Below are 14903 nucleotides of genomic sequence, written 5' to 3'. Positions count from 1 at the left end.
AGCACAAGTGTCCTCCTTTACCCACAAAGTAGCTTGCCTTTTCCAACTGCAGACACACAGGCAGGTAGGCAGGCAGGCAGGCAGGCAGGCAGGCAGACAGACAGACAGACAGACACACACACACACACACACTCTCTCTCTCTCTCTCTCTCACTCTTTCCTACTTCAGAAGTGATTTTGATTAGACAGCGAGAAGCCAGACAGCACCTCCCAGAGATGGGCGCACATGCAGCAGCTGTCAAAAGGAGAAGTCACTTTACTTTCTTTTAAACTTGCAATGTTTGTCTTTATTTTGTTCTTTATATTTTGAAAGTGAAAAGAAATAGTATTGAGTCAATTTCTTTTTGTTTTTTTAAATATTTGTTCTATGTATTTACAAGCCTTAAAGTTGCTCTAAAGATTTCAAAAGTATTAAGAGTACTTTTCCCAGGGTAGCACTTCTTTTTTAAACAATTCTTGGAGTTCTCTGGTCCACAGCATTTCCTTCTGTTCCAAGGTTATGTATGTTTTGATTACTATTTTGATTTTTTTATTTTCTGAAGCAAGCTGAGAGGCAGGCAGAAAGATTTGATGCCAAAAAAAAAAAAAAAAAATCTTTCTTACCTTGTTCACCCCAAACCTTCTTAAATCTGGACTAAATACTATGCTTTAAAACAAACGTGAGGTGCATCTGAAGGGGAGGGAAATTTATTTCTCTGCTTTTCTATTATACAAGTTGTTTACAGAAACTGCAAATTAAAAAATTACACTGGCATTTGCAGTCCTTAAAATAAATTAAAAGTTCTCAACTTTTTTTTTTTTGCTAAACAGATGTTTTCTTTTTATAGTATGAGTCCTCGTTTAAAAAGAAAAGATTAAAACAGAAAATACTTTCTATAAATAATACATGTATTTTGGTTTTAGTGCTCCCGCCCTCAGGTTTGAAGTTTACTTTTTTCCAGTACCTTTTTCCTCCATGATCACCTTTCTTTCTCTTTCCCCTCTCCCACTCGTGCACACGTGGGGGTTTCTGCGAGAATTGGCTTTGCTGCACTGTGATTGGCGAAGACGTGACACTTTTTATAAAAATACTTAAATTGTTTCTTTTGTTTCATTTTGTGTATTTGAAGTTTCAGTTATCCTCAGACTCCTCTTCTGCTTCCCGCAGCCATGTGAAGAATGCTGTGACAGATTTCAGGGCCACACCCTTCCCATTCTGCTCTGCGGGGTCCTTGCTGCTTTCCCATTTGTAGAAGGCATCCTCAGAGATCACCTCCTCGTCATACAGGCAATCAAAAAACATCCGTAGCAAATCTGCAAGGAGGTGAAAATAAACCATCAATTCTGGGGGCACTGTAGCTGCGAGAACACCGTATTTCCACGCAGTGAATGGATGCACATGAACTCCCCAGGATAAGAGCATCCATGACACTTCATCACACTCCCTCTTGATAGCACAAGAGCAAAACCATTTGTCTAAAGAATGGGAAAAATTTAAGCAGTCTAACCTATTTCCTATTCCTATTATTTTGTTCAATTTGAACTATTTTCTGATATTGCTGAGTTGTTTGATATCATGTAGTTCTCACCCTAAACACTTAAAAATTAAATACAAGAATACTTTTCTTTTTTACTTTCTTCTTTCTACATTTTGTTTGAAATTTTACAATAAAAATATATTATTTTTACAAATTTTCGGAGGAAAAGGCAGAATGTACTTTCCCCCCCTCTAATGTTGTTTTCAAAATGAAAAGAGTAATAATTCATATGAAAAAAATGGGTAAAAACTATCTCATCTGGATTTTATCCAGTGAAACGATAGTCGTTGGTTATTGTTTTCAATGCCCAGATGATCTGGGCAATTTTAATCCTCTGTTTTGCTCTCACAGTGGAAACTTAGCTTATATTATTGTTCAAAAAAGAGAGATTTATAGATAGAATGTCTCTTCGGTTACACCCTGAGGATCGTTTCAATCTTTTCCTTTATTTCCCAGAGGGATTTAACAGTACTAGCCAAGAAGGAAAACTCTGAAAAAGCTACAACCTAAGGAAATGCCAAAGAACTACTTCAGTGCTATCTCTAAAATAGCCAAGTATTTACTATCCACTTTCACAAGTTTCAACTGAATTTTCAAGATTTAATACAATTCAGTTAATTTACCAGCATCACTAAGACTCTGGTGTTCAGGTTACCTTATTTGTCTGGTTAGCCAGTATTAATCATAACTCTTAATTTTAAGAAAATTAGTCTAAACTGCCTTAATGTCTTTGTTGGGTATCTGAGGATTCTGAAGAGTATCATCCTCTTTCATTATTAAGACCTGTGTCAAAGAAGGTGAAAAACTGTTCTGCACATATGCTAATGCCAAGATGCCCTAGACCTGTGTTGTCCAATAGGGTAGCCACTAACCACATGTGGCTATTTACATTTAAATTAAATGAAATTTATTTCCTCAGTCACAGTAGCCACATTTAAGTGCTCAACGGACATATGTGGCTCATGGTTACCATACTGCATGACAGAGATACATTTCCATCATTGCAGAGAGTCTATTAGACAGACCTGCCCTAGGATGAGGATTAAATCTCTAATATAAACTAGTGTTCTTGTTATCATTTTCTCATAAAAGTCAAACACTTAAAAACGTTCAGGTCTATTAAAGTTATTGGTTATCTGAGTTTTTGTAATTAGCGATTCTTCTATTATCCACTGTTCAAGCCCATCCAACCATCTCTCATGTCTTGGCCTGGATAAATCTCACCCTCTGGTTGGGTGAATTGGAGCAAGAGGTAAACTTACTGGCAGGTTGATCAAGTTTTACTATTGATGCCTGTAGTGCATAAAGTGCTTGCAGTTCCTTCTCCGTATCTGAGTCTAGGTACTTGATTAAGATCGGCACTCTCTGCTTGATAACAGCAGTGTCTACTCGGAAGGTAGAACAGTCGGCTGGAGGTGACAGAAGAACTGAGCATTAACACACAGAGCCATTTTCAATTTTCTGAGTTGATAAGACACACATGACTCTGCAAGGAAAGAGGAAGCAAGGGGGTCCAAGGCAAAGATTTTGAAACCCAAAATTTTCTGAAATTCTTAATGGGATATTCTCCCTGAAACAAACAAACAAAAATATGGGGGGGGGCGGATATATTTAGAGTGCTGGGTTTCCTCAAGAGCAGCATACTCAGTCCTTTATCTTTAATCGTAATGAAACACGGACAGTGGTTTCATAACATTTCAAACTACAAAAGGAATTAGAAAGGAAATTAAAGTGATAGTTCATATAAAATCTTTTCACAAGGGTAAAAGAATTAGAACCATTTTATTATTACTATCAGGATGAGGACTAACTGTGACAGTGGCAAACAACACATTTAATCTGAGCCTTCTGAGGGAAAGGCACAGTAAAAAAAGGGCTAAGAAAAGCATGCTCAGGGCCTAGAAGCATGAGTGGCTTTTTGTTTTTGTTTTTTAGCTTTATTGATCTTTGCTATTGTTTTCTTTGTTTCTATTTCATTTATTTCTGCTCTGATCTTTATGATTTCTTTCCTTCTACTAACTTTGGGTTTTGTTTGTTCTTCTTTCTCTAGTTCCTTTAGGTGTAAGATTAGATGGTTTATTGGAGACTTTTCTTGTTTCTTGAGGTAGGACTGTACTGCTATAAACTTCCCTCTTAAAACTGCTTTTGCTGCATCCCATAGGTTTTGGGATCGTCGTGTTTTCGTTGTCATTTGTCTCTAGGTACTTTTTTGATTTCCTCTTTGATTTCTTCAATGATCTTTGGTTATTTAGTAACGTATTGTTTAACCTCTATGTGTTTGTGTTTTTTATGTTTTTTTCCCTGTAATTGACTTCTAATCTCATAGCATTGTGGTCGGAAAAGTTCCTCGATAAGATTTCAATTTTCTTAAATTTACCGAGGCTTGATTTGTGACCCAAGATGTGATCTATCCTGGAGAATGTACTGTGCGCACTTGAGAAGAAAGTGTAATCTGCTGTTTTCGGATGGAATCGCCTATAAATATCAATTAAATCTATCTGGTCTATTGTGTCATTTAAAGCCTGTGTTTCCTTATTGATTTTCTGTCTGGATGATCTGTCCATTGGTTTAGGTGAGGTGTTAAAGTCCCCCGCTATTATTGTGTTACTGTTGATTTCCTCTTTTACAGCTGTTAGCAGTTGCCTTATGTATTGAGCCCTTGAACATTATGGGGTGTCCTTGTCTCTTGTAACATTCTTTATTTTAAAGTCTATTTCATCTGATATGAGTATTGCTACTCCAGCTTTCTTTTGATGTCCATTTGCATGGAATATCTTTTTCCATCCCCTCACTTTCAGTCTGTATGTGTCCCTAGGTCTGAATTGGGTCTCTTGTAGACAGCATATATATGTGTCTTGTTTTCATATCCATTCAATGAGCCTGTGTCATTTAGTAGGAACATTTAATCCATTCACATTTAAGGTAATTATCGATGTGTATGTTCCTATTACCATCTTCTCAATTGTTTCGGGTTTGTTTTTGTAGGTCCTTTTCTTCTCTTGTGTTTCCCACTTAGAGAAGTTCCTTTAGCATTTGTTGTAGAGCTGGTTTGGTGGTGCTGAATTCTCTTAGCTTTTGCTTGTCTGTAAAGTTTTTGATTTCTCCATCGAATCTGAATGAGATCCTTGCCGGGTAGAGTAATCTTGGTTGTAGGTTCTTCCCTTTCATCACTTTAAATATATCGTGCCACTCCCTTCTGGCTTGTAGAGTTTCTGTTGAGAAATCAGTTGTTAACCTTATGGGAGTTCACTTGTATGTTATTTGTCATTTTTCCCTTATTGCTTTCAATAATTTTTGTTTGTCTTTAATTTTAGTCAATTTGATTACTATGTGTCTCAGTGTGTTTCTCCTTGGGTTTATCCTGCCTGGGACTCTCTGCGCTTCCTGGACTTGGGTGGCTATTTCCTTTCCCATGTTAGGGAAGTTTTCCACTATAATCTCTTCAAATATTTTCTCGGGTCCTTTCTCTCTTCTCCTTCTGGGACCCCTATAATGCGAATGTTGTTGCGTTTAATGCTATCCCAGAGATCTCTTAGGCTGTCTTCATTTCTTTTCATTCTTTTTTCTTTATTCTGTTCCGTGGCAGTGAATTCCACCATTCTGTCTTCCAGGTCTCTTATCCGTTCTTCTCTCTCAGTTATTCTGCTATTGATTCCTTCTAGTGTATTCTTCATTTCAGTTATTGTATTGTTCATCTCTGTTTGTCTTTAATTCTTCTAGGTTTTTGTTCTTTAATTCTTCTAGGTCTTTGTTAAACATTTCTTGCATCTTCTCGATCTTTGCCTCCATTCTTTTTCTGAGGTTCTGGATCATCTTCACTATCATTATTCTGAATTCTTTTCATGGAAGGTTGCCTATCTCCACTTCATTTAGTTGCTTTTCTGGGGTTTTATCTTGTTCTTTCATCTGGTACATAGTCCTCTGCCTTTTCACCTTGTCTGTCTTTCTGTGAATGTGGTTTTCGTTCCACAGGCTGCAGAACTGTAGTTCTTCTTGCTCCTGCTGTCTGCCCTCTAGTGGATGAGACTATCTAAGAGGCTTGTGCAAGCTTAAGCATGCAGTTTTATTTCCTCTGTAAGTTAGCACCGGGACACAATCTTGTTTTTAAAAGCAGCTTCTATACTTTACAACTCTGATATTAAAACACCAAAGTCTTATGGTTCTATAGATACTGAAAATTATTTTAAAAATTTTAATGAAGGCTTCCCACTTAGCTTGTTATTTTCCTTGGTAAAGAACTAACATTGAAAAAACATTCATCTGAAAAAACATTCATCTGAGAGAAAATCTTAAACTCTGAAGCTATCTCTATAATGATAAAGACAGACCTGAAATTCTGAACAACTTTTGAGCTGACAGATTTCTTTTTTTTTTCTACTTCAGTGACAGAAATGTGGATTTCTATCTGAGACTAAGTGGATGATCTCATCAAGTACTGTTAAAAACTATATGCTGCTTGGAACATTTAGGTTTTCTACCAATCTGAATCCTATCCACCTACGTCTTATCATATAAAGTCAACATAAAGCAGGAGAAATAATTGCTATTTTCTTTCCTCATATATGTATTTACATATAATGGCTTTTCTGTTGAGATTAGCCCTTCATTGATATTAAATAAGAATATTCAAACTGTTCTTTAGAACTCTTCAATGCAAGACAGGAGGCTTTGAACGTTGGAGGTGAAAAGTAAAGGAAAAGTCACATGTAGCAGAGTATAAAACAACCCAAGGATCATGCACCAACTTCCTGTTGAACTGAGGAACACAAGGCACACAGCAACTGCTCCCATCTGGGCTCTCTGCAGGCAGAGCAGCTATTCATCCCCCTGCCCGAGACAGCCAGACATTACAGAGAGACATGGTATCCATTTGGCACAGAAACTGAGCTTTACAGGGCAAGTTTGGAGGGCAATATAAACTCTGACCCATATCATCTCATCAGTAGTTGACATACGGGGGATTTCAGGTGTTAAGAGCTGCCTTCAGAAATATTACTTACCTATAATAGCTGCTTTACAAACAGCTGTCATTAAAGCTCTAAGGAATGTAGGTGAACTCATCTGGCTTTCATCTAGGTTAGCCTGGAATCAAAAGTAAATAGAATAGTTAAAGGTACCCTTGTACACCAGAGAAATTATTTTCCCCTAAACCTGGCTTTGTCTGGCCCTAAGGGCAGACGGGATCAAGCTCAACTTTCTTGTAAAAATTAGTCTTCTAATTCACCAGAAAATACTGGGGCTATCGCCAGTTCTGCCCGAAAATGCTCTCAGTAGCAGTATTTCATTTTCAGAGAGCTTACTATCCCCTATCCTTTGCTCATTCAGTTAAACAGTGCTGTGTACTATATACATTCAGAAACGTAACCATGTAAAAGCATTTTCCCTTCTCAATAAATAAGGCATACTAAGATGATCTATCCAAATCTATAAAGTTGAAAGAACAACTACACCACAACCACGCAGTATTTTAAAGCCTACTTTGCTCAGCAGTGTGCAACTATGTCTAGATGTACTAACACTGCTTTCTCATCTTAATTTTAATGTGAGTTGGAGGTTAATTTCAAGCATTACCTCAAACAAACCCTTCAGGTGGTGGTGAGAAAACTATTACTCTTTTCTAAGGATGGTAAAAAAATGTATTTAGAGATAAGGTAAATAGAGTAAATGGGCGCCCAATTTATTTTTTAGTTTCTCTTAAGATCTTATCTTTTTGCTATAAAACACTATACTAGTATGGACACCAAGGGGGGAAAGCGGGGGGTGGGGGTGGGGGGGTGGGATGAATTGGGAGATTGGGATTGATATATATGCACTGATGTGTATAAAACAGATAACTAACAAGAACGTGCTGTATAAAAATAAAATTAATTAAAATTCAAAGAAAAAACCCACTATACTAAACCAGATGACTAGCAAAAGGAAAAGACAAACAAAAGCAGCCATTTTCTAGGCAGGTATTTCAAATATTTTCCAGAGTTTATGCTCCTTATGCCTGTGAACAGAATTAATGCTTATCTCAGCTTTTTTTAATAGCATAGCATAGTATTTTCTACTTAAAGAGTCAGCCTTAAAATGACTGGCTAGGAAAAAATTAAAGATGTCATTTTAAACGTTATGTGTTAGAAAGCTAAGAATTTCAAAGATATTTAGAGATCAGTTTAACGTTTATGAATTTCAGAACTGACACAGACTAACCAGCAGCTCTCTCTTTGTTGAATACCTAACCTTGCGCATCACCTGGGAGGAACTGGCGGCTTCCTGAGAGCAGAATTAAGAGTGGTTAACAAGTCAGATGGCCGGCTCTGCAGGACACTGGCAGAGCTGAATACAGAGGGCCGTGATACCTTTTGTTACCGATCTTTTCCCACAGGACAGAAACATGTGGTGGCACTGCTGACAGCTAAGGCTGAGAATAGGGTGGGGCAAGAACTATGCATAAAAGATTTCATGATGATTTATGTGTTATAGCCAGTTGCTGGTATACCTCTTTAAAAAATAAACAGGCTGAAGCCAAAGCTGGTCTAGCCCCAGAAATTACTTCTGCAAAGTCTGAACAATTATTTTTGAAGAATAAATGAGAGAATAAAAACACACCATTACTTTTTGGCCCAACAATACTTTATAAACATGTTGTAGAGCTATTTCAATTGAATATCATTTGAAATGCCCAAGGATTAGACTTCAAGCAGAGTCTGAGAAAAATAAACAAATTAGCTAAATGTGATTAGATAATAAATAACACTTCCAAACCATCTGTTTCTTCTGTTTTAAAGAAACAAATTGCATATTTCTTCTACCAAATAAAGCCACATACTGTAATTCTAACATTCAAGAATAGAAAAGACACGAAGAAAAGTATCAAGAACACTAAAGATTAAGCAAAGATGTTAACAAAAATGCACAGAATAAGGAAGATGGCTCTGCTAATTGGAATTGATGAGCGAAATCAGATTATTATATAGTACCAGTATCACACACAGAGCAACAAACACCTTATATATTGTCAGCTCAGTGACCATTATGTTTCTGTCTTCTTGCTCCTTTTTTAAAAGTCACCTTTGTTAGGTATAATTTACATTCAGTAAAATTTACCCTTCATCTTCTATTTAAGGAGAATAATTGTTGGTCTGGACTAGGCAGAATAAATACTAATATTTAAAAAATGAGGCCCAACATGGACGAAGAGGTAAAAACAGCATCATTTTGCAATACATGAGAAATAGAAGAAATAAAAGACCAAACTGCTGAAATCTATGAAAAATCATGGAGAAGGAGAATGATGTTAAGTATGCAAACATTGACCTGACTTTTAAAACATAAAAGAAGGCGTCTGGGGCTTCCCTGGTGGCGCAGTGGTTTAGAGTCCGCCTGCTGATGCAGGAGACACGGGTTCATGCCCCGGTCCGGGAAGATCCCACATGCCGCGGAGTGGCTGGGCCTGTGAACCATGGCCGCTGAGCCTGCGCGTCCGGAGCCTGTGCTCCGCGATGGGAGAGGCCACAGCAGTGAGAGGCCCACGTACCGCAAAAAAAAAAAAAAAAAAAAAAAAAGAAGGTGTCTGATGTCAACAATATACCGGAAAGCCTGATGCTGATTCTATGCTAAAATCTATAACAAACTATCATATGAATGGTTTAAAAGTCTTAGAGCGGAAAGAGATGGTTATGTTAAGAGGAATACATACATACATGAAAAACAAGTCATGCTAAACTAAACTTCTTTCCTTTTCTGATACAATCAGTATACGGTAGCTCAGATGGATGCAGCCTTCACTTTTCTAGACTTTAGCAAGGCATTTGACAAATTATCTAATAAGAGATATCCCCTTATGGACAAGATGAAAAGGTGAACTAGACAGTAGAATGATGTGAAATAATAAACAAGTTAATAGCTGAAATGTCCACAGGGGTGGGGTGAGATTTGGTCCTGAAAAGTATGCTGCTTTATCCTTGTCCTACCCCATTCACACATTTTACCCATAACTTGAATGAGGACAAAGTTGACATATTAATGAAATGCAAGGAGGATACAAAGTGAAAAAGATGGCAAGCAAAATTTATGACCAAGTCAGAATCTAAAATGTCCTGACAAGACTAAAAAAAAAACTGTTAATTTAAGAAGATAAATGTAAACAGAATTAAACTATTAAGGGACTTCCCCGGTGGCACACTGGATAAGCCTCCACGCTCCCAATGCAGGGGGCCAGGGTTCGATCCCTGGTCAGGGAACTAGATCATACATGCATGCTGCAACTAAGAGTCTGCATGTCTGCATGCCACAATTAAGGAGCCGGTGAGCCGCAAATAAAGAGTCTGCCCGCCTGCTGCAACTAAGACCCAGTACAACCAAATAAATAAATTAAATAAATAACTATTTAAAAAAAAGAAATGAATTTTTAAAACACCATTTTGGTTCAAAACCAAATGCATAAGTTTGGGATGGGAGAGGTGACTAACCTGTAGAATATAAAAGAATGGGTACTACAAGACTGAAAGAGCAAGGAGACCTTCAAGATGGCTGAGGAGTAAGACGTGGAGATCACCTTCCTCCCCACAAATACATCAGAAATACAGCTACATGTGGAACAACTCCTACAGGACACCTACTGAATGCTGGCAAAAGACCTCAGACTTCCCAAAAGGCAAGAAACTCCCCAGGTACCTGGGTAGGGCAAAAGAAAAAAGAAAAAACAGAGACAAAAGAATAGGGACAGGACCTGCACCTCGAGGAGGGAGCTGTGAAGGGGGAAAAGTTTCCACGCACTAGGAAGTCCCTTCACTGGCGGAGATGGGGGGAGGGGGGTGAGGCAGGGGGGAAGCTTCGGGGCCACAGAGGAGAGCGCAGCAACAGCATTAGTCCTCTCCACCAGGAAGCCTACACAACCCACTGAACCATCCTTAGCCACTGGGGACAGACACCAAAAACAGCAGGAACCACAAACCTGCAGCCTGCGAAAAGGAGACCCCAAACACAGTAAGTTAAGCAAAATGAGAAGACAGAGAAACACACAGCAGATGAAGGAGCAAGGTAAAAACCCATCAGACCAAACAAATGAAGAGGACATAGGCAGTCTACCTGAAAAAGAATCCAGAGCAATAATAGTAAAGATGATCCAAAATCTTGGAAATAGAATGGAGAAAATATAAGAAACGTTTAACAAGGACCTAGAAGAACTAAAGAGCAAACACACAATGATGAACAACACAATAAATGAAATTGAAAATTCTCTAGAAGGAATCAATAGCAGAATAACTGAGGCAGAAGAACAGATAAGTGACCTGGAAGATAAAATAGTGGAAATAACTACCGCAGAGCACAATAAAGAAAAAAGAATGAAAAGAATTTGAGGACAGCCTCATTGACCTCTGGGACAACATTAAACGCGCCAACATTCGAATTATAGGGATCCCAGAAGAAGAGAAAAAGAAAGGGACTGAGAAAATATTTGAAGAGATTATAGTCGAAAACTTCCCTAATATGGGAAAGGAAATAGTCAATCAAGTCCAGGAAGCACAGAGTCCCATACAGGATAAATCCAAGGAGAAACATGCCAAGACACACATATTAATCAAACTATCAAAAATTAAATACAAAGAAAAAATATTAAAAGCAGCAAGAGAAAAACAACAAATAACATACAAGGGAATCCCCATAAGGTTAACAGCTGATCTTTTAGCAGAAACTCTGCAAGCCAGAAGGGCAGGACATATTTAAAATAATGAAAGGGAAGAACATATAACCAAGATTACGCTACCCAGCAAGGATCACATTCAGACTCGATGGAGAAATTAAAACCTTCACAGACAAGCAAAAGCTAAGAGAATTCGGCATCACCAAACCAGCTCTACAACAAATGCTAAAGGAACTTCTCTAGGCAGGAAACACAAGAGAAGGAAAAGACCTACAATAACAAACCCAAAACAATTAAGAAAATGGTAATAGGAACATACATATTGATAATTACCTTAAATGTAAATGGATTAAATGCTCCAACCAAAAGACATAGACTGGCTGAACAGATACAAAAACAACACCCGTATATATGCTGTGTACAAGAGACCCACTTCAGACCTAGGGACACATACAGACTGAAAGTGAGGGGATGGAAAAAGATATTCCATGCAAATAGAAATAAAAGAAAGCTGGAGTAGCAATTCTCACATCAGACAAAATAGACTTTAAAACAAAGACTATTACAAGAGACAAAGAAGGACACTAAATAGTGAACAAGGGATCAATCCAAGAAGAAGGTAAAACAATCGTAAATATTTATGCACCCAACTTAGGAGCACCTCAATACATAAGGCAAATGCTAATAACCGTAAAAGGGGAAATCGACAGTAACAAAATCATAGTAGGGGACTTTAACACCCCACTTCCACCGATGGACAGATCATCCAAAATGAAAATAAATAAGGAAACACAAGCTTTAAATAATACATTAAACAAGATGGACTTAATTGATATTTATAGGACATTCCACCCAAAACCAACAGAATACACTTTCTTCTCAAGTGCTCATGGAATGTTCTCCAGGATAGATCATATCTTGGGTCACAAATCAAGCCTTGGTAAATTTAAGAAAATTGAAATCGTATCAAGTACCTTTTCCAGCCACAACGCTATGAGACTAGATATCAACTGCAGGAAAAAAATCTGTAAAAAAATACAAACACATGGAGGCTAAACAATACACTACTTAATAACGAAGAGATCACTGAAGAAATCAAAGAGAAAATCAAAAACTACCTAGAGACAAATGACAATGAAAACACAACGACCCCAAATCTATGGGATGCAGTAAAAGCAGTTCTAAGTGGAAAGTTTAGAGCAATAAAATCCTACCTCAAGAAACATCTCAAATAAACAACCTAACCTTACACCTAAAGCAATCAGAGAAAGAAGAACAAAAACACCCCAAAGTTAGCAGAAGGAAAGAAATCATAAAGATCAAAGCAGAAATTAATGAAAAAGAAATGAAGGAAACGATAGCAAAGATCAATAAAACTAAAAGCTGGTTCTTTGAGAAGATAAACAAAATTGATAAACCATTAGCCAGACTCATCAAGAAAAAGAGGGAGAAGACTCTAATCAATACAATTAGAAATGAAAAAGGAGAAGTAACAACTGACACTACAGAAATACAAAGGATCATGAAAGATTACTACAATCAACTACATGCCAATAAAATGTACAACCTGGAAGAAATGGACTAATTCTTAGAAAAGCACAACCTTCAGAGACTGCACCAGGAAGAAATAGAAAATATAAACAGACCAATCACAAGCACTGTAATTGAGATTGTGATTAAAAATCTTCCAACAAACAAAAGTCCAGGACCAGATGGCTTCACAGGCGAATTCTATCAAACATTTAGAGAAGAGCTAACACTTATCCTTCTCAAACCCTTCCAAAACATAGCAGAGGGAGGAACACTCCCCAACTCATTCTACGAGGCCACCATCACCCTGATACCAAAAACAGACAAAGATGTCACAAAGAAAGAAAACTACAGGCCAATATCACTGATGAACATTGATGCAAAAATCCTCAACAAAATACTAGCAAACAGAATCCAACAGCACATTAAAAGGATCATACACCATGATCAAGTGGGGTTTATCCCAGGAATGCAAGGATTCTTCAGTATATGCAAATCAATCAATGTGATAAATCGTATTTACAAATTGAAGGAAAAAACCATATGATCATCTCAAGAGATGCAGAAAAAGCTTTCAACAAAATTCAGCATCCATCAATGATAAAAACCCTCCAGAAAGTAGGCACAGAGGGAACCTACCTCAACATAATAAAGACCATATATGAAAAACCCACAGCCAACATCGTTCTCAATGGTGAAAAACTGAAACCATTTCCACTAAGATCAGGAACAAGACAAGGTTGTCCACTCTCACCACTATTAAAATTCAACATAGTTGGGCTTCCCTGGTGGCGCAGTGGTTGAGAGTCTGCCTGCCGATGCAGGCGACACGGGTTCGTGCCCCAGTCCAGGAAAATCCCACATGCCACGGAGCGGCTAGGCCCGTGAGCCGTGGCTGCTGGGCCTGTGCATCCGGAGCCTGTGCTCCGCAACGGGAGAGGCCACAACAGTGAGAGGCCTGTGTACTGCAAAAAAAAAAAAAAAAAAAAAATTCAACATAGTTTTGAAAGTTTTAGCCACAGCAATCAGAGAAGAAAAAGAAATGAAAGGAATCCAAACGGGAAAAGAAGAAGTAAAGCTGTCACTGTTTGCAGATGACATGATACTATACATAGAGAATCCTAAAGATGCTCCCAGAAAACTACTAGAGCTAATCAACGAATCTCGTAAAGTAGCAGGATACAAAATTAATACACAGAAATCTCTTGCATTCCTATACACTAATGATGAAAAATCTGAAAGAGAGATTAAGGAAACACTCCCATTTACCACTGCAACAAAAAAAATAAAAAGTACCTAGGAATAAACCTACATAAGGAGACAAAAGACCTGTATGCAGAAAACTATAAGACACTGATGAAAGAAATTAAAGATGATACAAATAGATGCAGAGATACACCATGTTCTTGGATTGGAATAATCAATACTGTGAAAATGACTATACTACCCAAAGCAATCTAAAGATTCAGTGGAATCCCTATCAAACTACCAATGGCATTTTTCATAGAACTAGAACAAAAAATTTTACAATTTGTATGGAAACACTAAAGACCCCGAATAGCCAAAGCAATCTTGAGAAAGAAAAACAGAGCTGGAGGAATCAGGCTCCCTGACTTCAGACTATACTACAAAGCTACAGTAATCAAGACAGTATGGTACTGGCACAAAAACAGAAATATAGGTCAATGGAAAAGGATAGAAAGCCCAGAGATAAACCCACACACATATGGTCACCTTATCTTTGATAAAGGCGGCAAGAATATAGAATGGAGAAAAGACAGCCTCTTCAATAAGTGGTGCTGGGAACACTGGACAGCTACATGTAAAACAATGAAATTAGAACACTCCCTAACACCATACACAAAAATAAACTCAAGATGGATTAAAGACCTAAATGTAAGGCCAGACACTATCAATCTCTTAGAGGAAAGCACAGGCAGAACTCTCTCTGACATAAATCTCAGCAAGATCCTTTTTGACCCACCTCCTAGAGAAATGGAAATGAAACAAAAATAAACAAATGGGACGTAATGAGACTTAAAAGCTTTTGCACAGCAAAGGAAACCTTAAACAAGACAAAAAGACAACCTTCAGAATAGGAGAAAATATTTGCAAATGAAGCAACTGACAAAAGATTGACCTCCAAAATTTACAAGCAGCTCATGCAACTCAGTATCAAAAGAACAAACAACCCAATCCAAAAATGGGCAGACCTAAATACACAT

The 14903-nt window shown here is 37.7% G+C and overlaps 1 protein-coding gene across 6 annotated transcripts in view; it reads right to left on the bottom strand.

The window, feature by feature from the left end:
- Window positions 1-311: 311 nt before the first annotated feature.
- The window catches only part of EIF4G3 (eukaryotic translation initiation factor 4 gamma 3), a 367450-nt gene continuing 352858 nt past the window's right edge, over window positions 312-14903 (bottom strand). For all 6 annotated transcript variants that reach the window (XM_029228369.1, XM_029228364.1, XM_029228362.1 and 3 more), the window contains 3 exons: window positions 6518-6599; window positions 2780-2926; window positions 312-1293 (listed from right to left, as the gene is read on the bottom strand). In XM_029228369.1, the coding sequence (XP_029084202.1) occupies window positions 1112-1293; window positions 2780-2926; window positions 6518-6599 (411 nt within the window). In that variant the 3' untranslated portion in view covers window positions 312-1111. The remainder of the gene's footprint in view (window positions 1294-2779; window positions 2927-6517; window positions 6600-14903) is intronic.

The sequence above is a fragment of the Monodon monoceros genome, unplaced genomic scaffold, assembly GCF_005190385.1.
Source record: "Monodon monoceros isolate NGI ecotype Baffin Bay Population unplaced genomic scaffold, NGI_Narwhal_1 Super_Scaffold_18, whole genome shotgun sequence".
NCBI classification, from domain to species: domain Eukaryota; kingdom Metazoa; phylum Chordata; class Mammalia; order Artiodactyla; family Monodontidae; genus Monodon; species Monodon monoceros.
The sequence above is the reverse complement of the archived record's forward strand: the minus strand, read 5'-3'. Positions and strand labels throughout refer to the sequence as shown.